The sequence below is a fragment of the Myotis myotis genome, unplaced genomic scaffold (assembly GCF_014108235.1).
Source record: "Myotis myotis isolate mMyoMyo1 unplaced genomic scaffold, mMyoMyo1.p scaffold_m19_p_16, whole genome shotgun sequence".
Lineage (NCBI taxonomy): Eukaryota > Metazoa > Chordata > Mammalia > Chiroptera > Vespertilionidae > Myotis > Myotis myotis.
Window position 1 is genome coordinate 46,406,771 of NW_023416320.1, and position 22,588 is coordinate 46,429,358.

At 40.9% G+C, this 22,588-nt stretch overlaps 1 protein-coding gene across 15 annotated transcripts in view; it reads right to left on the minus strand.

Annotated features, from left to right (window-relative positions):
- The window catches only part of SPIDR (scaffold protein involved in DNA repair), a 285,103-nt gene that overhangs the window by 173,449 nt on the left and 89,066 nt on the right, over positions 1 to 22,588 (minus strand). For all 15 annotated transcript variants that reach the window (XR_004972557.1, XR_004972556.1, XM_036338725.1 and 12 more), the window contains one exon: positions 2,987 to 3,200. Coding sequence is in view for 13 of the 15 variants with exons in the window: in XM_036338725.1 (XP_036194618.1) it covers positions 2,987 to 3,200 (214 nt within the window). In the remaining 2 variants the exon portion in view is untranslated. The remainder of the gene's footprint in view (positions 1 to 2,986; positions 3,201 to 22,588) is intronic.

Below are 22,588 nucleotides of genomic sequence, written 5' to 3' on the forward strand. Positions count from 1 at the left end.
GTCAATCAGCCCTTTGGGAGGGACAAATAGGTTACTTCAGACAATAATGCAATGGATACATCATTTTCTATATTTGTGAGGAAGAGTTATAGGATAAATTTCTATAAATATTATATGTAGTTGGATCAGAGGATGTGTCTCTTGAATTTTAGCACACACTGTAATGTGTCACCATTTTACATTCCCCCTAACAGTGCATTAAATCCCTGTTTGCTTCCCTTACTAACCCTCTGTATTGATATTGAGCAAACTGAAAACTAAAAAATGGTATTTACCATCTTAATTTGCAATTCTTTTACTATCATATGGAGGTATCTTTCCCTGTGTTTAGAACCATTTGTATTTTATTTTCTAAAAAATACTGGTTGGGGACTATTGACTTTTCTTCTCTTGGACTATTGATCTTAGATTATCTAGAGGAATTAGGATGCTATAGGGACCTACATAATAATTCTAGAAGTTCAACTTTACCTGCTTATTTAAAGAAAAGATATAACCACCACCCCCACCCCCCACCCCCCCCCGCCACACACACACACACACCATGTTTTTAAAGAACATTCCCAAGATAACTATGCTTGAGTTTTCTATGGCTCATGGTAAAAAATTCAACATAGCTTGAATACACATCTTTTACTGAGGTACAATAAACTAAATCATAAACAGCTGTTGTATGTTCATAAAGAAGATGAAACTAGGACACACTGCAAATCAAATACTGCCAATATTACTGGATTTAACCATAAATTTCCAGTAAGGACTTCCAATAACTTTAAAGAGCTGAATAAAGCAGCTGAAAGAACAGAACGAATTATAGTAACAAGATCCTGAATGGGAGGAGCACTGTTAGGGCAAGGAGAAAACTGCTCATTCATTCCACATCAAAATTCTGTTGAGTGTCCTCAGGCCCTAAGAAGTAAAGGAGACATTAAAAATCTAGCAGCAGGAGACACACAAATAAGCAAATGAGGAAATAAAAAGTGATAAACTGTAATATGTGTGATTGTGGAAAAAAAAAAAGGAGAATAAAGGGTGTAGAACAGAGTAGTTTCCAACATTAGCTAGATGACCCAGGGCCTCTTTAGAAGGTAACAGCTGAGTAAATGTCTAGAAGTTATAACAGCAACCCATGCAGGCAGGTGGAGGTGGTAGGACAAAGCATCCCAGCACAAGGAGCAGCAAAAACCCGGGCCCCGAAGTAAGAGTAGAGAGTGGCATGGAATTTGAGGACCAGGGTGGAGTCCAGGGTGACCAAAATGGAACTGGGGAAGCTGAGAGGAACAGGAGATGAGATTCCAGAGCTCAGGAGGGGCTTTGACTCTGCATGAGGTGGAGCGTGGAGCCAAAAACCAGTATGATGGCTTACATATTCATAGCTTTGCTCCTCTAGTCATCTTGAGCAGAAACAGGCAGAGGGTAAGGAAAGAGGCAGAGGGAAAATTTAAGGGACTGTTGCAATAATCCCCAAAAAGTGATTACCTGGAAAGGATCATGGCCTAGAAATAAAAAGAAATGCTGGACTTTGTATGGATTTGGAAGTGGAGCTGTTAGGAGGCTCCCATGGGTAGGAAGAGATGAAATCACCAGGTGGTGAGGTGAGTAGAAAAGAGGTCTAGGACTGAGCCTGGCAGCAGTTCAGTACTGAGAAGCCGGGGAAGGTGTGAGGAGGAGCGCAGGGGAAACAGGGAAGCAAACCAGGAGCGAGCACCGCACAAGGAAACACGGCTCTCTCACAAATGCGCACTGGAGAAGCAATGCGGACAACAGGGAGTGAGAGGTGGGGAGTGCGGGCCAAAAGCCTGAATGAAATGGGCTCAGGAAAGGATGGAGGGGACAATTTGGACAAAGCGGTTCAACAACTCCCCAAGGCATGTTGTTATAAGTAAAGAAGAAGCCTATACCAAGAGGAAGAGGACATATGGTCAAGAAAAAATTTTAAAATAATTTTTAAATGATACAAAAATGATGCATGACTAGGATGATGGGGAATTTCAGAGAAGAGAATTAATAGAGCTGTATTTCTTTGAGTAAGCTACACAGAATGACAGTTGGTCGGTACAGCATTAACCACAATATTCTAGCTATGCCAACAGAAGATCAGATGAATTAATTGCATAAACTAATATAATGGAAAACTATACAGCAATGAAAATGAACATATAGCAACATGCAACAAAATTGATGAATCTCACAAGCATAATATTAAGAGAAAGTAGTCCAATGAAAGAGAATGCACACTGTATGACTACCATATGATTCTATCAATATAAAGTTCTCAAACATTCAAAGGACTCTGCTGCATCAGAAGTCAGAATTATGGTCACCTGGAGGAGCAGGGGAGGGAGGAAATGGAAGAGGATAGGGTGGTCGCAGGTACAAATTGCAGTCTACTTCTTGATTGGATAGGAATTCAGTCAAGAAGTAGAATTCACTATTCATTTTGTGATTGTTCATTGAAATGTATATTTATGCTCTGTGTAAGGTCCTGCATCTATATTATAATGTTCAATAAAAATTAAAATAATAAAATAAAGCAAGATATCCTGATATCTTCAGCCTTAATGGAAGAATTTAACTAGAGCCGCATGATCACTTGCTACAGACACAGTTAAAAGATGAAAGAAACTTTAAAAATTGCTGATAAAGTTAATAGTTTTTTAAATGAGGCTGCTGAATCTCTCCCTCAAAATAGCAATATTTTCTTCTTCTTGTGGTAAAAATTAATATTCCATGCAGAAGAGAGCAAAAATGGTATCCTAAAAATAATTTTTCTAACCCATGAGTGACCATCTATGCTCTTTAGATTAAACCCTACGAACAAGCCATCAGAGACAAATCAGTGCTTCTGTTCCATAAAGTCCTGGCTCCTTCCCCTGGCATGTCTCTATAATAAAGCGACAAAAATGTTCCTGACAACATTTTTGAGACAAATGCCTTAGGGACAAACTCACAGGTGGTGGCTCCTGGAGTCAGGTCCTGCACTCACCAGGGAGGGTAGATGTGGATGATGTCTTGGGGCTGCCCCCTGAGATGGTGTGCAGTCTCCTTGGTGAAGAGAACCTTCAGGCCAGGCCCAGAGGCTTCACCTTGAGAAGAGTCGCCAGCCTGCAGTCCCACTAACTGCTCACACATGGCGACTTGGATGGTGCATTCTTCATGCAGCTCTAGAATTTTCACAGTTAATACACCAGATCTGCTACCTGGAAGGGAAAGAAGAAACAAAAGGAAAAATAAAGTCTAAAAGACATGGCTCAAGTATGAATAAAGGGACATGAACAAAAGAATCATGCTCGGATAGTTTCCTTCCCCTGGAAAAAAAGGTCTGCACACTTTGCAGAATAAAAACAGACTCTAACATGCTCCTCTGTCTTTAAAGTCCAAAACGGCCTGCGTGTTGCGTTTAAGAAATACAAAGTGTAGACTTCTATCATAAAGAAACAGTCTTGTGCGTATGGAAAACACAGACCCACTATTTCACATATCAAAGGAAGTATGAGCACCTAATTGATCCTTCTTTCTTATATACTTCCTCCACCTCATTACCTGCTTTGATTTTCTACTTTCAAATGATGCAGGATGACTGGTTGGCTGCAACTGTTCTAATGATCATAAAGGTTAAAAGTGGCAAATGCATGTGGACTGCTAGGTGTTAGGGGGTCTGGATTTAATAGGGCGAAATTCTACCTGGATTCAGGTACTAGGTGTATTATTCAGCTAGACACGTTATAGAGCATTTCAACACCTCAGTTTTCTCATGTGTAAAATGAGAATCACGCCAATAGCCACAATTAATATATTTAAAGATTACATGAGATAAATGAAGTTGACAGTCCTATAACTCAGAAATCCTAGATATATATTCCAAAACCCTTGTCACATGTACTAGGAGACCTAAACTAGGAAGCACATCTCAGAGGTGTTTGTAAGAGCAGAAAACTGGACCCAGCATTTACCAATAGGAGGATGGGTAAACTGTTGTGTGTTCATACAACAGAAACTACACAATGTAAGTGTAATGTAATGAGCCAGAGCTACATGTATCAGCACAGAGAGATCTCAAAAAGAAGATGGGGTACACAAGATTTTAGAGTATGACACTTGTGATGTTATTTTTTTAAAACACAGAAACCCATACAAGGTGGGGCAATAGTAGGTTTACAGTTGTGAGTACATGAAACACAGAATTTATTCTTGTATTATTATTATTTATTAATTTTTGTATTGTTTTCCATACAAATAACTGTAACCTACTTTTGCCCTCCCCTGTAAAGTTATGAATACATATATAATAAAAGTACATAAATATGGACTAGTAGGATACATAGAAAACTCATGATAACAACTCATTCTAAAGAGAGAGAAAGAGGAATATGATTAGGGAAGGAAACTCAGAAGATTTTCAACTTATCTGCAATACTGTTTCTGTTATAAAATATGTAAATCAAAATAAGAAAACATTAAAACGTGTTATTAATTCTTTGTGGTAAATACACTTACGTTTTTCTATTACTCTGTTTTATAATTTAAAGAAATGAATTAGAGATCCAAAATGGCAATGGAAGAGGTGAAAGCTACACTTGCCTCCTCCCCAGGACCAAACAGGAATTACAACTAAATTACAGAAAACTCATTCTGAATAACCAACTGAAGACTAGCTGAACAAAAGTCTTATAACAAAGGGTTTACAGAAGAAGCCCCATCGAGACTGTTCCAAACAAGTTGTTGGGGGCCCGTCACAGGCAGCATCTTACATTGGCCTCCACCACAGTCCCACCCAGGCAGCCGAGAACCAACACACCCAGTGGCAAGATTCAGACATCAGAGCAGGATCCAATAAGCTTCACAAGCAGCATATCCAAAGGGAGATCTCAGCAGGCAACAAACCCTACTGAGGTGAACTCGGCTTTGTGGGTCAACACCTGTATAGCAGTTCGCATGCAGTGGTCAGGGTGCAGCCTCACAGTCAGTCAACCTGAGGGTCGATTCCACGCACGATTATCCAATAGCACTCAAGACTCAATTACAACGCAGGGGCCACATAACCCACACAAGGGACATTTCCGGAGCACCCAGCTCAGGTGACTAAGGAGACTGCAAACGGAACCCTACTCAGTAAGGAAATCCCACAAAGACTTGGAGTCATAGCAGCTCCATCAAATACATAGAAATAAACACAAAGAGGCAGCCAAAATGGGGAGAAAAATGAAACAGGCTAAAAATGAAAGAATAAGAGAAATATCCAGAAAGAGTTAAATGAAATGAAGTCAAGAAATTTATCGGACATATCGTTCAAAGTAATGATTACAAGGATGTTTAACTCAGCAGCAAGAAAAAAGACAAAGAAACCCTAAAAAAGGAGAGTCAGAAATAAATAATACATATCTAAAATGAAGAACACGCTGGAAGGAATAAACACTTGGTAGAATAAAGCAGAGGATCAAATCAATGATATGAAAGACAAGGGATAAAAAAAACTAAACATAGCAAAAAATATATATTTTTTAATGACGATAGTTTAAGAGAACTTTGGCACAACATGAAGTGCAAAAACATCTGCATCATAGGGATACCAGAAAAAGGAGAGCAAGGGATCAAAAGCCTATTTGAGAAAATAATGACAGAAAACTTGACTAATCTAGTGACGAAAAAAAGACACAGAAGTCCAGGAATCACAGAGAGTCCCAAACACAATGGAACCAAACGGGCCCACAACAAGACACATCATAATTAAAATGGCAAATATTAAAGACAGTTACCTACAAGGCAGCTCCCATAAGTCTGTCAGTTGATTTCTTAACAGAAACATTTTAGGCCAGAAGGGGTTGGCATGAAATATTTAAAGTGATGAAAAGGAAGAACCTACAACCAAAACTTTACCAAGCAAGACTATCATTTAAAAGTGAAGGAGAAATAAAGAGCTTCCCAGAAAAGAAAAGATAAAGGAGTTTGTTACCAACAAACCATTACAAGAAATGTTAAAGGGCTGCTTTAAGAAGTAGAAGAAGCCCTAACTGCTTTTGGTCAGTGTTTAGAGCATAGCCCCACAAACTGAAGGGTCATGGGTTCAATTTTGGTCACGGGGACATACTTCTGTTGCAGGCTCAATCCTGGCTCCAGGTTGGGGGGTGGGATCCGGCCTAAACCGGCAGCCAGATATCCCCTGAGGGGTCCCAGATTGGAGAGGGTGCAGGCTGGGCTAAGGGACCACCCTCTCCCATGCATGAATTTCGTGCACTGGGCCTCTAGTCTTAAGATAAAGAAGGAAATGGAATGGGGGAAGAATATGAACCAGCACAATGTTACACTGAGTGGGAGAAGAGTGGGGCTAAAAACAAGTATTAAAGAAAGGCCATGACTAGGTGCTGAATATTGAATGTGCTCTCCCACAACAGGTGTTTCTTTAAGGAAAAGTAGCTCCTCTTCAATATGTGACTAGGAAAAGAAGTCAGGACAGCATGAGGTCACTTTGGTACATACACCATTTATCCTGACAAGGTAGCCAGAGCCATGGTGGAAAATTAGGGTCTTCAGCAGCAAATGGAAAAAGCCCTAGGTCTGTGCACTGCATTAGCCACAGGAGCATTTTTGGACATATTTTAAGAATTTCTAAAACTTGTATCTGTACTCAGGCCTCATCCTCAGCAGTGTATACCAGGCTCGCCGCCTCACCAATCAACCACTGGCAGCAGCTGCTGTCCAGAGCTTCAGGGCTACGTGCTGTCCTGCTCAAGACCAAGTGTTGCAGCTGAGCACACACTCTTGGTATGTGTGGCTACACTCCTGGCTGTGGCAGCCTCCAGCGATGCTCAGCTGCCTGCCTACGCAGCACAAGTCCTCTCTTTAGGTTCTATTTATTGCTTTTTGCTCTGATGAAAACGTGACACAGGTTTTCAGTGGTCTTCCCCAACCCTACAATTCCCGTAGACCCTGACAGATTTTATGAGAGGCAAGATACTGCAGGAACACATAAGTAGTGTTACAGAAGAAAAACCTTTATTATTAAGATGAATCATAGTGCTACTGACTAGAGTTTTTTTTGAAGATTTTTATTATAAATCCTGACAACAGTGCAATAACTATAAATTCTGTTCAAGGTCTGTAGCACCGAATAACTTGTAGAATAAACGCACTTGATGATACTGAGCATCACTAAACTGCAGCAGGCCTGGCGACTGAGCAGGTTTCGGAATGAATGATGAGCAGCATCACACCTCACCAGAGGGCTGGGAACAGCACTAGGCTCTCCGCCAAGCACTCCAAAGTCTCTCCTGCAGATCCTCAGGCCCAGCCTTAAGGAGGAAGCAGTGGCCTGCCTTTCTGAAAAAAATAATGTCCCCATTGCGGGAGGAAAAAGCATGAGGCAACTGAGGACAAATCACACATTTAAGGCAAGCTTTCAATCTGAGCACAAGATACTGGCTTTACAATTAGACTGTTTGCAATTAGATGCAGGTCGTTTGTGTGCCAGTGGGACAGCATTTTCCATAAACGCTGTACGACGGCCAAAATGTCACCTCTCTAGGAAGTGTTTCCTGAACCAGCCAGAAGCAACTATTCTTCCCTTTGAAATCCTCAAATACCTTATAATTTTAAAGAAATTTATTTTTTTCAATTAGTGTATATTTGATATTATTTTGTACTAGAGGCCTGATGCATGAAAATTCGTGCAGGAGTAGGTCTTCCTTCCCCCCAGCTGTCGGCACCGGCTTCCCTCCGCCACCCAGGACGTGGGCGGCTTCCCTCCGGCCCTGGATTCATCCAGAAGGATGTCTGGTCTAATTAGCATAGTACCCTTTTGTTATAGACTAGAGGCCCAATGCATGAAATTTGTGCAACGGTAGGCCCTTGCAGCCCCAGTTGCCTCAATCCTCGTGGCCCCAGCTGCTTTGACCCTCATGACCCCAGCTGCCTCGGCCCTTATAGCCCCAGCTGCCTTGCGGCCCTGCAGCCCCACCCCCACCCACCAGTCATTCCGGAAGGTTGTTCTGGAAGATCGATCCACCGTCCAGTCTAATTAGCATATTAGCTCTTCATTATATAGAATTAGTTTCAGGTATAGAGCACAGTGGTTAGAAAATCATATACTTTACAAAGTAATCCCCGCAATATTTCAAATACCCTACCTGGGTACATAGTTAATATTATTGACTACAGTCCTTTGCTGTACTTTTACATTCCCAGGGTCATTTTGTCACTACCAATTTGTAGTTCTTAACCCCTTCACAGTTTGTTCACTCAGTCCCCCAATTTCCCCTCTGACAACCATCAGTCATTTTTTAATGGAGGAAGTTAACTACCCTCAAGAACACTGCATACATCAAGAGAGATAACACCGAAAGCCCATAGTGCAGGGCCTGCGCCATGTGCAATAATGGCAGCCATTGTCATTAGGTAATTGTCATTATTATTAACTTTTCAAGGCATTTTCAAATCTATTATTGTACTTGATTCACAATACCCTTTGCAATAGGGTATTTGACAGGTACGGAAACTGATAAAGTTAGTTGTTGCAAGACCTTTTTAAGGTTCGAGAGCATTATTGACAGGTCTAATCCTACAAATTGAATATCCTTATTAGTCAAGAATCAAAATGCCTCTTAAGGCCCTGACCGGTTTGGCTCAGTGGATAGAGTACTGGCCTGCAGACTGAAGGGTCCCGGGTTCAATTCCGGTCAAGGGCATGTACCTTGGTTGCAGGCACATCCCCAGTGGCGGGAGTGCAGGAGGCAACTGATCGATGTTTCTCTTTCATTGATGTTTCTAACTATCCCTCTCCCTTCCTCTCTGTAAAAAATCAATAAAATACATATTTTAAAAAAAATGCCTCTTAAGTAAATGCCAGTTAATGATAGGAAACTGTGAATGATGCTTTTCCCCTACTTTATTATGCGAACAATTAGGAGCTGTTTAAAATGCAAAGAAAGCACATTCGCTGAGAAATGAACTCCAGGGAGTTTCTTGCTGTGGAGGACATGATGAGGGTTTCAACACTGAAAAAGAAAAGGATAGCCTGTCATAGTACTAACCACTAAAGAGACAGGGCCACAAAGATCAAACGGAGAGCACACATGTTAATTTATAACAACAAAAACTTTCAATGATTAAGAATCAGAAAAAGAAAATACACCACAAGACCTAGTAACTTCTATCCAAGCATAGGCCTAGCAGAGAAAAAAGTTCTTAGTTAAAAATAGAAAATATTTAACTTATTGCTCAATTAATGTATAAATGAATGACTTATTATTATCAGCTAACTGCTCTTAAAATGTCTTTGGTTTTAAATGACTAAGCAGCTACAAAAGAATTGAGTAAATGATGTAAGAACAAAATATATTTGTGACTACTGGGTTAAATAACTTATTTTAAGTATATAGGTAGCTAAGGTCCAATCATAGATATGTCAACTGAAATCCTCCTAAGTGGGTTATGTTGATGAATCTATACTAATAAAAGGGTAATATGCTAATTAGACTGGGAGACCTTCTGGACGTCTTTCTGGACAAAGCCATGGTGGGGGCTGAGGCAGAGGTGGTTAGGGGCGATCAGGCCAGGAGGGGAGGGCAGTTGGGGGTGAGCAGGCCGCAGGGGGGCAGTTGGGGGCGAGCAGGTCGGCAGTGGGGGGTAGGTGGGGGGGATCAGGCTGGCAGTGGGGAGTAGTTGGGGGTGATCAGGCTGGCAAGGGGAGGCAGTTGGTTGGTGAGAAGGCCAGCAGGCAGAGTGGTTAGGGGCAATCAGGCAGGCAGGCAGGCAGGTGAGTGGTTAGGAGCCAGCGATCCCGGATTGTGAGAGGGATCCCAGATTGGAGAGGGTACAGGCTGGGCTGAGGGACTTGCACCCCCGCCCACCCCGTGCACGAATTCCATGCACCAGGCTACTAGTTAACCCTTTGCGGTCGTTTGTCTACTCTCAGTCACCAAAGCTTTTTTACCATTCTGGTCGTATGTCTGCTCTCAGCCATCACAGCAAGGAACCATAAGAATCTTAACTCTATTCATTCATGTATCAGTTCATAATTTCTCTGAAAGCTCTTAAGTGTCTAAGCGACCTTGTCACGAAACAAAACATTGCCCCGACAAATCGGAGATACCGAAACTCAATATAAACAAATGCGGTCGTTCCACACTCGCCATGCAAAACACCGTGGCGAGACAGTCGCCTTTTGAGAGTGAAGAAATCGACAAGCTTCGGAGATACTTTGCAGAATTTTAAATAAAGCTTTACAAGTTACGTTTAACTGTAATTAGGCATTCTCGCTTGTTAAGATATTTCAAAATAATACTCCAAAATGGCAAAAAGAAAGTTACCGAAAGAAGTGTACTGTGAATCTGAAAGTAACGATGAAGAGTTTTATTTTGGCACCTTGAATACTGACTCTGATGTAGAAAGTGATAACGTTTGTAGTGATTCTACTAGTAGTGACGTAGTTCCAAAAAAGAATTAATAAATCTTGTTTATCCTTCATAATCTTGCATGTTATGTATCACTGCTCTTTCAATGGAAATTAATTCCGACCAGTACGACACCCATGTCCAAATTTAATATGACCGCAAAGGGTTAATATATAGTGTGAGGACAAATCTCATGAATACTTATATAAAAGATACAATACAAGAAATGAATGAAAGCCGTACAGGAAAGTACCAAGTGAAGCAAATTAGTATGTGGGGAGAGATATAGAGGAGAGAAACTTTTCATAATATACTGTTGCACTAACGTTAAGTTGGTCCATTTAATTATCCAAATATTGACCACATAGGAATTTGGGATTTTCCCTTGATATTATTACTGTGTCTCCATCTTCACTGATATCCAAAAGCTAATCCATTGTCTTACTTTAAAATGTATGTCCTGCTGGTACTGTTTTCTCTCATTCAGGCCAAATCATCAAGTGCTCACCATTCCTTTTTTCCTCAGTCCTCACCCATCATGTACATGGAGGCACAGAGGCAAAGACACATAAACACAGATGGGGAGAAGGGAGGCAAGACATCACAGCAAAGGTGAGGGACAGGCATCAGGGGATTTTAAAGTTCACTTGCTTCCCAGGCAAATAGAACCTCTGTCCTTAATACTTGTTGAGCTCATTCCAAATTAACATGGTATAATCACTGCACATTGTACTCTTTTGAAAAAGGTGTTTTATAGCTCCCCCCACCTTACCACCCCCCCCCCAAAATATATATATACTAGTATATATATCCAGTACCGAATGGTCTTATTTTGGGTCATTCTATTAGTTACTTGTGAATTTTTAAATAATATCTTTAACCAACCCTATGTTGTATTCTATTAACTTCTGACAATTATCTAGGAACTTCTAGCTTTGTAAAATAATAAAGGGCTTATACACCATGCCTGAGTCTGGGTGGCAGGGGATAGAAGATCAGGTCAGAATGAGTTAAAGCTGGGAGAAGACAGGTCTTATACTATTGTGTGGATGGCATATTTCTTCTGAGTGTAATAAAAAGACAATGGAGAAGGCATATGATCTGCATTGTTGAGAACAGGCTGAAAGCTCAAGATAAGAAGTAGAGAGACTAGTTAGACAACTACTGTAGCAATTCAGGAGAGATGGTAATAGCGTGGACCTGGAGAGTAGAGACAGAGATGGTGATAAATATTGGAAACTAGATATGCTTTTAAGATAGAGCCAGTAATACTTGTTGATGGACTGTGCAGGAGGCAGCCAATCAATGATTCTCTCTCACCATTGATGTTTCTGTCTCTCTCTCCCTTTCCCTTCCTCTCGGAAATAAATGCAAATATATTTTTTTAAAAAGATAAGAAAACAAAAGAATGACTCCAATATTTTTGACCTGAGCAAGTAGAATAGAGTTAATGTTTACTGAGATAGAGAAAATTTCTAGATGAGTAGATTTCTTTGCGTATGTGGAAGGGGGCTGGTGGCAGGGGAAAATATTGATACCAAGACATCAGTTGTAGATATAATAAAATTAACATGTCTCTTAGTTATTATAACAGTCTGGCCCTAACTTACCTCCCCACTCTAATACCTCACCATTTTGACCTAGTGTTCATAAGACCCACCAGAGTTATCTTTTTAGGTGTAAATTTAATGATAGCCACCATGGTACTTGAACCCTTGAATGGCTATCCACTGGATAAAATCCAAACTGCTTTGCATTGTACACAAATGGCTTTGTTACCTGTTGCTTCTTGCTGCTCTAAACTCAAATCTATAGCTCTACTCAACTAAATTGAAACTATTTCTATAATGAGATGAAAAATAGACCATAATTTACAAAAGGGTTTCATCACCATCTCCCTGGTGAGCTCTCTGAACACAAACTCTCCTTTTTCATCCAGCAGAGATTATTACTCTCCCTCATGTCATCACTATACCTTTGATTTATAAAAATTTTAAGGCAAAAAATAAATAATTTCACTATGGAGGCTGTACCTGTATCAGTACCATTAAATCTGTATGCGCTGATGAACCCTAATACAAACTGACTTGAAGAACTTTGAGGACTATTTTTCTAGTCTTGATTTTACTGCCAAATCAAGATGGTTTTTACCTACCTCCCTTTACCTCAACTGGACTAGATAGGTACCTAGAGAATGCAAATTAAATGTGAGTCACCTGATGCTCCAAAAAGAAAAATAAACAAACAATACATTCCTAAATCAAATCCAAGTGATGTTTTATCTATTCACTATTTGTATAACTGTTTTTTTAAGCTGCACTGGAAGGTGAATTGTATTTATTTGTACATATTTATACTAGCTTTTCTTTTGAGAAGTTACAACTATGCCTAGTCTTTCTAATGATTCCCAAATACCTAGCAATATTCCCTATTATGTTCCAGTGAATATTCAATAAGTGAGTCTCATTAACTGTATTATCGCATTATTATTAATGCTTGGTAAATCAAAACGTTAGTTTCTGAGTAAATGTTTTAAGCTGCCGTTAGATTCATTTCATAGATAATTTCACAATACTAGTAAAATTCATAAAGCTCTAACTATAGGTCTAGATTATAACACATAAAAACTAAATTATAAAGAATTCACTTCTTTACCCCATAAAAAGCATAATTACTTTTTGTTTAAAACGTATGCTCCCCCATAATATTTTAAGTAATCTGGTAATGATGAGCAGACACATTTCTTAACCACAACTGCTTACTGAACTGTAAACAATTGTGCTTTCACTTCTTGAATCCACATTTTTTCTTGCCTTTCACCCAGTTTAAAATATTCTTTGCCAAAAGCCACAATAATTCTAAGCATGAAACAAAAATTTGAAACCCAACCCTTAAAAATAAAAAAGGACTAGACAATACTGACCAGGAATGTTTATCATAGTCCACAGAAATGAGAACAATTAGAAATTAGTGCAGCATGCTAGTTACCTGGGATCAGTGTCAGTGCTATGACCAGGCGTGTCACTGTGAAATATTCTGCGGGGTAGCCCTCCTGCTTTGTAAAGGGTGAATGGCACTAGAAGGTCCCATGTTTTAAGAACTTCAAGTAAGGAAAACATACAAAGGCACCAGAAAGACAAAATTTATATAAAACCAGGCAAGAAGGGGTACTCTGGACTAACTGTTTGTGTGCCCTCAAAATCATATGTTGAAGCTCAAACCCTCAGTGTGACTATATTTAGAGATAGGGCCTCCAAGAAATTTAGGCAGAATGAGGTCATAAGGATGTGGCCCTGATCTGATAAGGTTAGTGTCCTTATAACAGACACCAGAGACCCCTCTCTCTCTGCTGAGCACAGAGGAAAGACACAGCCAGAAGGTTATTGCCTAGAAGCCGGAAAGAGAGCTTGCACTAGACATCAGTCATAGTGGCACCCTGATCTTGGGAGTCCAGACTCTAGAATTGTGAGAAAATAAATGTCTGTGGTTTAAGTCACCTAGCATACTGTACTAGTATTTTGTTATGGTAGCCTGAGCTAACTAAGATTTTGGTACCATGAAGTGGGGTGCCAATGCAATAAATACCTAAAACTATGGATGCAGCTTTAGAACTGAGTAGTGGGTAGAGGATGGAATTTTAAGGTGCATTCCAGAAATAAGGGCATTCAAGGTGATTTTGATGCAGTATCAAATGGAAATGAAGAACAGGTTATTGGAAACTAGAGGAAAAGCAATTGCTATGGACTAATTACGAACTGTGACCAGGAATCAATCCTGGTTCACAGGTCGACACTCAACCACTGAACCACACCGGCTGGGCCCTCCTATCTTCTTAAAGTAAAATACAAGAGGAGAGAGATGACTTGAAGAAAGAAGGAAGCAGAACTTCAAGAGCCAGTCCATGTTGCAAAAAATGAGAAAGCATGTTGGGAAGAGCTAAACTATCACTCAATAAAGAGATTATGGGATTATACAAGCAGAAGCAGGGCAATTTGTGTTTGTTTGTTTGTTTGTTTGTTTGTTTGTTTGAATCCTTACCCGAGGACATTCGTCCATTGAATTTTAGAGAGAGTGGACCGGATAGGGAAAGACAGAGAGAAATAGTGATGTGAGAGAAACACATAGATTGCATGGGTCCAGGAGAAGCCTGCAACTGAGGTACATGACCATGACTGGAATCGAACCCAGGACCCTTCAGTCCGCAGGCCAACACTCCATCCACTAAGCCAAACTGGCTAGGGCAGCACTGTCGGTTTGAATTGAAGGAGACTTGTTGAACTTCTGACATTCTACAGGGATGATGAAAGCATCATTCTTCAAAAAGGGAAGAGTGACCCCAAAGAAAATTACTTCAGAGGTCATCAGGGCTGCCACTCTCACCAGAGGTCCAGGGGGCAGGGCTGAATATTTCTCCTGGGTTTCAAAGGATGGGGCCACCTCATTGTTTAGGTGAGCCAACATAGCCCTTCCCTGCCTTCTGGCTGTGTGCAAAGGGTTTGAGCCTTCCCACACAGCCAGAAGGGTGAGAGGCCCAAAAGAGCCATGGGGTTGACAGGGCCACCCCTGGTGAACCTGGAGCCCAGAGCATGGAACCAAACAGGATTTTTCTTGAGCCTCATAATTCAAGGCAATTTGCTTTGGTAGTTTTTGGACTTGCTTGAGATTCCTCACCCCTTCCTTTCTATTTCTTCCTTTCTATTTCTATAAGGGAATGTCTATTCAGTATCTGTCCCAGCATTGTATTTGGAAGCATGTAATTTGTCTGGTTTCACAGGCTCACAGCTGTTGAGAAATTTTGCCACAGGATGAATAGTACCTAGAGTCTCACCAATACTTGATTTTGATGATATTTAGATAAGATTTTGAAATTTACACTTAAGAGTTGATACTAGAAGTATTTAAGACTTCTGAGGCTGTTGTGATGGAATGAATGTAGTCAGAATGTGAGAAAGACTTGAATTTTGGGCCAGGGGTGAAATGTTATAGACTAAATGTATGTGTCCCCAAAATTCATATTTTGAAGCCCGAAAGGCCAGTGGAGCTGTGTTTAGGGGCTTCCAAGAAAGGAACTAAGATTAAATGAGGTCATAAGGATGGTGGCAAGAGGGTTAATGTCGTTATATGAATAGACACCAGAGATCATTCTCTCCACATACTCACCCTTCTCTAAACCAGCGGTCGCCACCCGGTGGTCTGCGGACCACTGGTGGTCCGTGAGGTCCGAAAGGTTGGCGACCGCTGCTCTAAACAAGCTTGAAGAAGGCTAGAATTGCATATACACGTGCATCAAACATCATACCCACAGAAAGATTGAAATGCTGTAAATCTGTGTAGCAAACAGCTAAAAATACACTTACTGCCCTAGCCAGCTTGGCTCAGTGGATAGAGCGTCAGCCTGCGGACCGATGGGTCCCCGGTTCGATTCCGGCCAAGGGCACATGCCTGGGTTGCGGGCTCGATCCCCAGTGGGGGGCATGCAGGAGGCAGCCGATCAATGATTCTCTCTCATCATTGATGTTTCTATCTATCTCTCCTTCTCCCTTCCTCTCTGAAATCAATAAAGAAATACATTTTTTTTAAAAAAATACACTTACTGATGTGCATTCAGTATCCAGGGTATCCCCAGTGCCATGTTATTTTTGATAGTTACTCGAATATCAACCTTCCACCCCCGCCCCCTGTGTAGCAACTATCAATAAAGGATATTCTAATGAACAACTTCTATTTCATTATTTAAGTCATATTAAATTGGGCCAAAATAGGCAAAATCTACAATTAGAGCAATGCATGTCAATAGGAGCTCTGCAAATTTTAGTCTTGGGTGCTATTTCCTTCCAGCAACATTGTAACAAACATTAATAATGAAGAGAGGAGAAAGGAGAAGAAAAATTAGTTAAGGGATTAAAATGAGATGATGTGAAAAAGTGCCTCTCTTGAAAGGCATGCAGTGAGAGATCAGGGAATTCCAATCATGGAAAAAATGAAAGTAAAACACAGATAGGGACTATGAAGTGAAAAACGCTCAGAGAATGATTTTACCTGGAACCATATATACGGCAAGGTAAAAGAGCAACACAGAAATTTAAAAGTAGAAATACCCTAAAGCTTTACAAAGCCACTTTTCTCAGTAAAGAAACTGAGGCACAGATCAAGTGACTCACGTAGGCCTTTAGCTCTAGCAGAGTTGGGACCAGAACTGACCTCTACTGACTAGGATCATTGTTGCACCCCAGTGTCATGAAATATTTTAAAATTTGCCACTGACATTTATCTACGTACTTCATAAACACTTCCTGAGTTACCAGGCACTGCTCAGGGTTGCTGGTAAGCACAATATATCTGTGTAGCACTTTACAGTTATTATTTACTTATACTTTGTATAATTACAACAGGATATGGGAAGTATAATTACAGACAAAGAGAGAACACTACATTAGGCCTCGTAGTCAGGCTTATGTGATGAAAGACACAGCTTTCCACAGGAAGGAGGCATTCAGTGTTGTGCACGAGTAAGGTGGCACAGAAAGGAAGCAGTAGGAAATGAGACGGCATCAGGTAGGAACAGAAATCAAAAATGTCATACTTGAGAGTCTAAGAGTGATGAACATTTATTCCAAGGACAAGAGGCAGTCAATAGAAATGTTTTAACTTTTTTTATTAATTTTTTTACAGAGAGGAAGGGAGAGGGATAGAGTTAGAAACATCGATGAGAGAGAAACATCGATCAGCTGCCTCCTACACACCCCCCACTGGGGATGTGCCCTCAACCAAGGTACATGCCCTTGACCGGAATCAAACCCGGGACCCCTCAGTCTGCAGGCTGACGCTCTATCCACCTTGCCAGACCAGCTAGAGCAATAGAAATGTTTTAAAGCAGAAGAGTGACAGTATAAGATTTAACTCTTTGGAGGATAACCTGGATAGGTGAAAAACTAGGAAAGGTCAGTGGCAGGGAGACCAGATGGAGACTGACACAATAATCTAGGCACATGGGAGTTTTGAGGTGACAGATATATTGAAAAAAATGTACAAGAAAACCCAATAGAAGATTGCTAGGTTAATGGGTCAGGGAAAGGCAAGTACCAAGGCCTGTAGGATGCTTAGATGCAGGTGTGGCGGGGGCTGGGCCAGGAAAAACAGTGGGACACAGAATTACCTGACCACCCAGAGGTCCTGGGGGAGGCAACACAAAGATCCCCAATTACCCAGGAAGGGCACACAGAACAAAAAGAGGGCCAGGACAGAAGCCCAAGGAACATCTGTTGAAACTGCACACTACAGGAGGAGACAGCAAAGAACCGAGAAGGAAAATGAACATGGGAAAAGGCGAACCGGGAGGAGGTACTGTCCTTGAAGAAAGGGCCCAGCTGCGTGAGTGCTGTAAGAAGTTAGGACACTGGTGGAAATGAAGCCGTCACACGGGATGGAACGGGGTGTGAAAGTAGGTTTCAGGCTACTCGTCGAAATCACTCTAACAATACAAAAGCAATGCTTTCACTTTTTTCCAACTTTACCAGGCATTTTATTAATCCAAGAATTTATCCTATTTGAGGTTAAAAAGTTTCCTATTTTGTAACATAAAAGCTTACCACCACATCTGTTAAGAAAGATAAACTGTATTGTATGATGGATAAACACAACCCACTCTTAGATTTGTGCCACATGGACTACCAGAGCAGGGCCACCTAGCCTGTCAACTCACTGTCCCTTGGTGATCTTTCCTGAAAGATGAGGAAAAGTAGAGTGTGGGCATGTACTTTCAAATAGGTTTCTCTAGGCAACAGAATCCCAAATGGAAAACCTATCACTCCTTTGAAAATAAAAATGAGCCAAAGAAGTTTGGAAAACTAGATGGGAGGAAAGGTTAAGATGACATACACAAGATTTCATAGCATGGACAAATGCCAGTATGAAGCTGAACCAGGCTACAGGGTAAAATGACAATTGGTTGAGCAAGCCAAAAACAATGCTGCCTTATCAATATCAATACTTTTCTAAAGGTCAAAAACAGAGTTTCTGACACAGATAATTTTCATCATTAGTAAGGTTCCAATTTAACACTATGAATGAATTGTTATTTATCAACCCACATGTGGAATTCAACAGTAAATATGTTTTACCCACTTCATAATTCATTTGGAACAGGCTCACTTTGCAGTCTTATTTTTGGATCATCTACAATAGAAAACATACATAAAGAAGATCTGGGGTGGGTGGGATCTGGGTGGATGGAGGCAAAGGGGATAAAATGGGGGACATCTGTAATACTCTCAACAATAAAAGTAAATGTTAAAAAAATAACATAAAAATCCCTTTAAACCTCAGGCCTATTAATCTTAAAACTATGCAACGGCTATTTTTCATTTCAGGTAAAAAAGAAATGGAAAAAGCATCATTTAATTCTGCTGTATTACCAAACCTCATTTCATAGATTTTTATGTAGAAAAATTCACAAGAAATAATTTATTTCCAGGAATCAAGATGAAAAGGTGGACAAAATCAGCTAAGGTGTGACAGATACATTAGCCAGAGAGTTGAGTTTGGTATTTAGTATCCCTTCCTCTATTTCTCTGGTCCTATCATTATTTTCAATAAAATTATAAAATAACTTGGCATTTGGAAAGTCGAGTATGAACTCTTTACTCTTTGGTTAACTTCCACTTAAAATGATCACTGGAAATTATAGTCATTTAGGACATGAAATCATAGCTCGAACAGTAGACAAAATAATATCACAGTTTGCTTCCTGACTTGAATAACTCAGCCACGAATATGCGTGTGAATTCTTTTCACCCATGACTACAAAGGACCATATTAAATACCACTGTCGCACTGAAATGTGGCTATGGGTATAAAAGAGACAACAAAATAAAGCTCAAGCCCTGACCAGTTTGGCTCAGTGGATAGAGCATCGGCCTGCGGACTGGGCCCCGGGTTCGATTTGTGTCAAGGGCATGTACCTTGGTTGCGGGCACATCCCCATAGGGGGATCGATGTTTCTCTCTCATCAATGTTTCTAGCTCTCTATCCCTCCCCCTTCCTCTCTGTAAAAAAAATCAATAAAATATGTTGAAAGAAAGAAAGAAAGAAAGAAAAGAAGGAAGGAAGGAAGGAAGGAAGGAAGGAAGGAAGGAAGGAAGGAAGGAAGGAAGGAAGGAAGCTCAAGCGATGTGTTGGCTTTCTGGTTTTACTGGGTAGAGGGAACCTGGAAGTAGTCCAGAGACAGCTCCCTAACCCAGAAGAAGGGGAAGTTAAGAAAAAGAACTGCAGCAGGACCTCTCCAGCCAATCAGAGCTAAGAAACAGAGTCCTTCCATGGAAACAAAGGGTAATAAATTAAGGTAAATCAAAGAGTTTAAGGCAGCGGTTCTCAATCTGCGGGTCGCGACCCCTTTGGCGGTCGAACGACCCTTTCACAGGGGTCGCCTAAGACCATCCTGCATATCAGATATTTACATTACGATTCATAACAGTAGCAATGTTACAGTTATGAAGTAGCAATGAAAATAATGTTATGGTTGGGTCACAACATGAGGAACAACTGTGTTAAAGGGGCCAGAAGGTTGAGAACCACTGGTTTAAGGGAAATTTAAATGACTTCTTAAAGACTTGGGAACTATAAAACTAACAAACTTTCTTCAATCCATGTCATTCTTATTTTATAAACTTAAATAAACATACATATTTTAAAAACATGTCATGTTATGTCGAAAATCCCCTATGAGCCCACAGACACGAAAGATTTTAAAAGGCATAAAACATTGCCAAAAATAGGGCAAATTAAATGTAGAGATCATACTATACCTCTGTCCTAGCTTTAAATACACAATATTAAGAGACTTTGGTTGAAGATATGCATTTTCAAATAATTACTTTTCAATTAAATTAAGGACTCTTACTTATCAACCAACTTCCTTTGGTAGAAATGCTCACCCTGACATTTTTTACCTCAAGTTACTCTTTAATTATGAGAAAATAGTGCATCAAGGAAAGTAGGTAAATCTTTTAGATACATACGTATCCACAGAGAATTCCTGGCTCTTCTTCCTGCTCATACCCATGTTTCTCTATAGAAAATGCTGGCCCTGGCATTCCTTCTTCCTCTCTTGACACCTAAGTGGCAAGTCTGGAACATGGCTCCGTTTCAGGAGCTCCCCAGCCTCAAACGAGCCCCTTGAAAACAGTGAGAAAGAGGCAGGCGCCAGGGACCCCTCAATGGGCGCCACAGCCACTACTCTTGGGGGGCCAGGGGGGTACTGAGGCAGTGTTCTCACAGTCTCAGCTCTCAGTATCAGGAGCATAGAAACGTACATGTAAGGTTCACGCTGGGACCAAGGAGAGCTGCAGGAGTGCCTGCTGAGAACCTTGGTGGTGCAGCAGATGTCAAAACCACGTCTCAGAGTGTGTCCACAGCTAACCATGCTCAAGGACTAAGAACTCTGCATTCTAAAAAACTGCCTCGCTGAAAAACCAGTCTCCTTAGTGAAGTTTTCACTTCCTCACACAAAGGTATACATCTTAGTACTTCATAAGTAAAATTCAAGGTAGAATTCTCTACCACTTCATATTTCCCTCCCGTCTTAATTGTAAGAATATATATTTGATCTTGACAAATTACTAGTACTTCTTTTATAAAAGGAACTAGGGGCCCAGTGCACCAATTCGTGCACTTTGAAAGGAACTGTGGGCTGCAAGGCTGCGGTGGGTATAGGGTTGGGTCTCAGCCCATCTTCCGCACGCCCGCTTGGCCCCTCCCACTGCGGCCCCAGGTCCTCTGTCTGCTGGCAGCCCGCTCGCGCTCCCAGGCGCAGCGCCAGCCCCACTCGCACCTGCTGATGGCGCGGAGCAATTGGAGCAGTGCCAGCAGTGGGTACAAATGGGGCGGGTACCGTCAATGGGTGCAAGCGGCGGCTGCTGCCTCAATTGCCCCTCAGGAGCAGGGGGAGATGGATAAGCCCGCAGGTGCAATCGGGGCCGGCAGTCGCCGCTTGCACCTGCTGACAGCACTGAATGATCGAGACTGGCACTGGGCACTGGCAGCCAGTGAGAGCAGGGCCGGCGCCAGCAGTAGGTGAGAGCACCAGGTGGGAGCAAAGAATTTTCAGTAACCACCAGAGGCTTGCCCCGATGACAGCAAATGGCGCCCCGCCTTGGTCTGGCGCCCCCACTCACCTACTCTACTATCCCACTGCTGCTGACACCTGCCATGTTCCGCATGCACCCCCTGGTGGTCCACGCATATCATAGCAACCGGTTGTTCGGTTGTTCTGTCGTTTGGTCTATTTGCATATTAGCCTTTTACTATATAGGATACTTAAAAAGAAACTCTGTCCCAACAACTTTTCCAGTGATGATCTTTGTTAACAGTTCTCAACAATTTATTTTACAATATTCACAAATACTTCCAAACTATTATATAGTGTGAAGAAAGCCAAAAAGCTTGAGTTAAGTGCTTTGGGGCATTGTACAATAAAATCGTCTTCAAGGAATAATTAATTGCAATCATTCTCCTTTATAATTCCTGAGGAGTAAATGCTTTATTTCTTCTGGCTTTGTTTCTTGTCTGATTTTCCAAATAGTATTCCATAAGTAAAATTTAATAGGCATTATTAAAACATCCTCAAGTGTAAAATACTGTTTTGTTTCCTCCTAAAGAATAAAGTTTTACTATTTTAAGTAAAAAAGCAAAAAGAATTAAATTATAATTTCTGATAGGGTTAGTTCTATCAGTGATAAGTCCATATTTGTTGCTTATCAGAATTCTGAATGAATGAAAATATGGATAAAAAAGGGAGATTCAATAGTATGTAAACTCACAGGGTGATCTAATCATAAATTTCTCAATGGGCAGGTAATGGTGGGTAGCCATGTCCCAAGTCTATAATTTACTGAAGAGAGAGGTTTTTAGGCCAGCTAGCATGGCTCAGTGGTTGAGCATCAACCTATGAACCAGGAGGTCACGGTTCAATTCTGGTCAGGGCACATGCCTGGATTGTGGGCTCAATCCCCAGTGTGAGGCGTGCAGGAGGCAACCGATCAATGATTCTCTCTCATCACTGATTTTTCTATCTCTCTCTCCCTCACCTTTCCTCTCTGAAATCAATAAAAATCTTTTTTTTTAAAAAAAGAGAGTTATTTATGGAAGCCCTTTCCATTGTTCTTGTACATATGAGTTAACATACCTTTGTCAGAAGTAATATC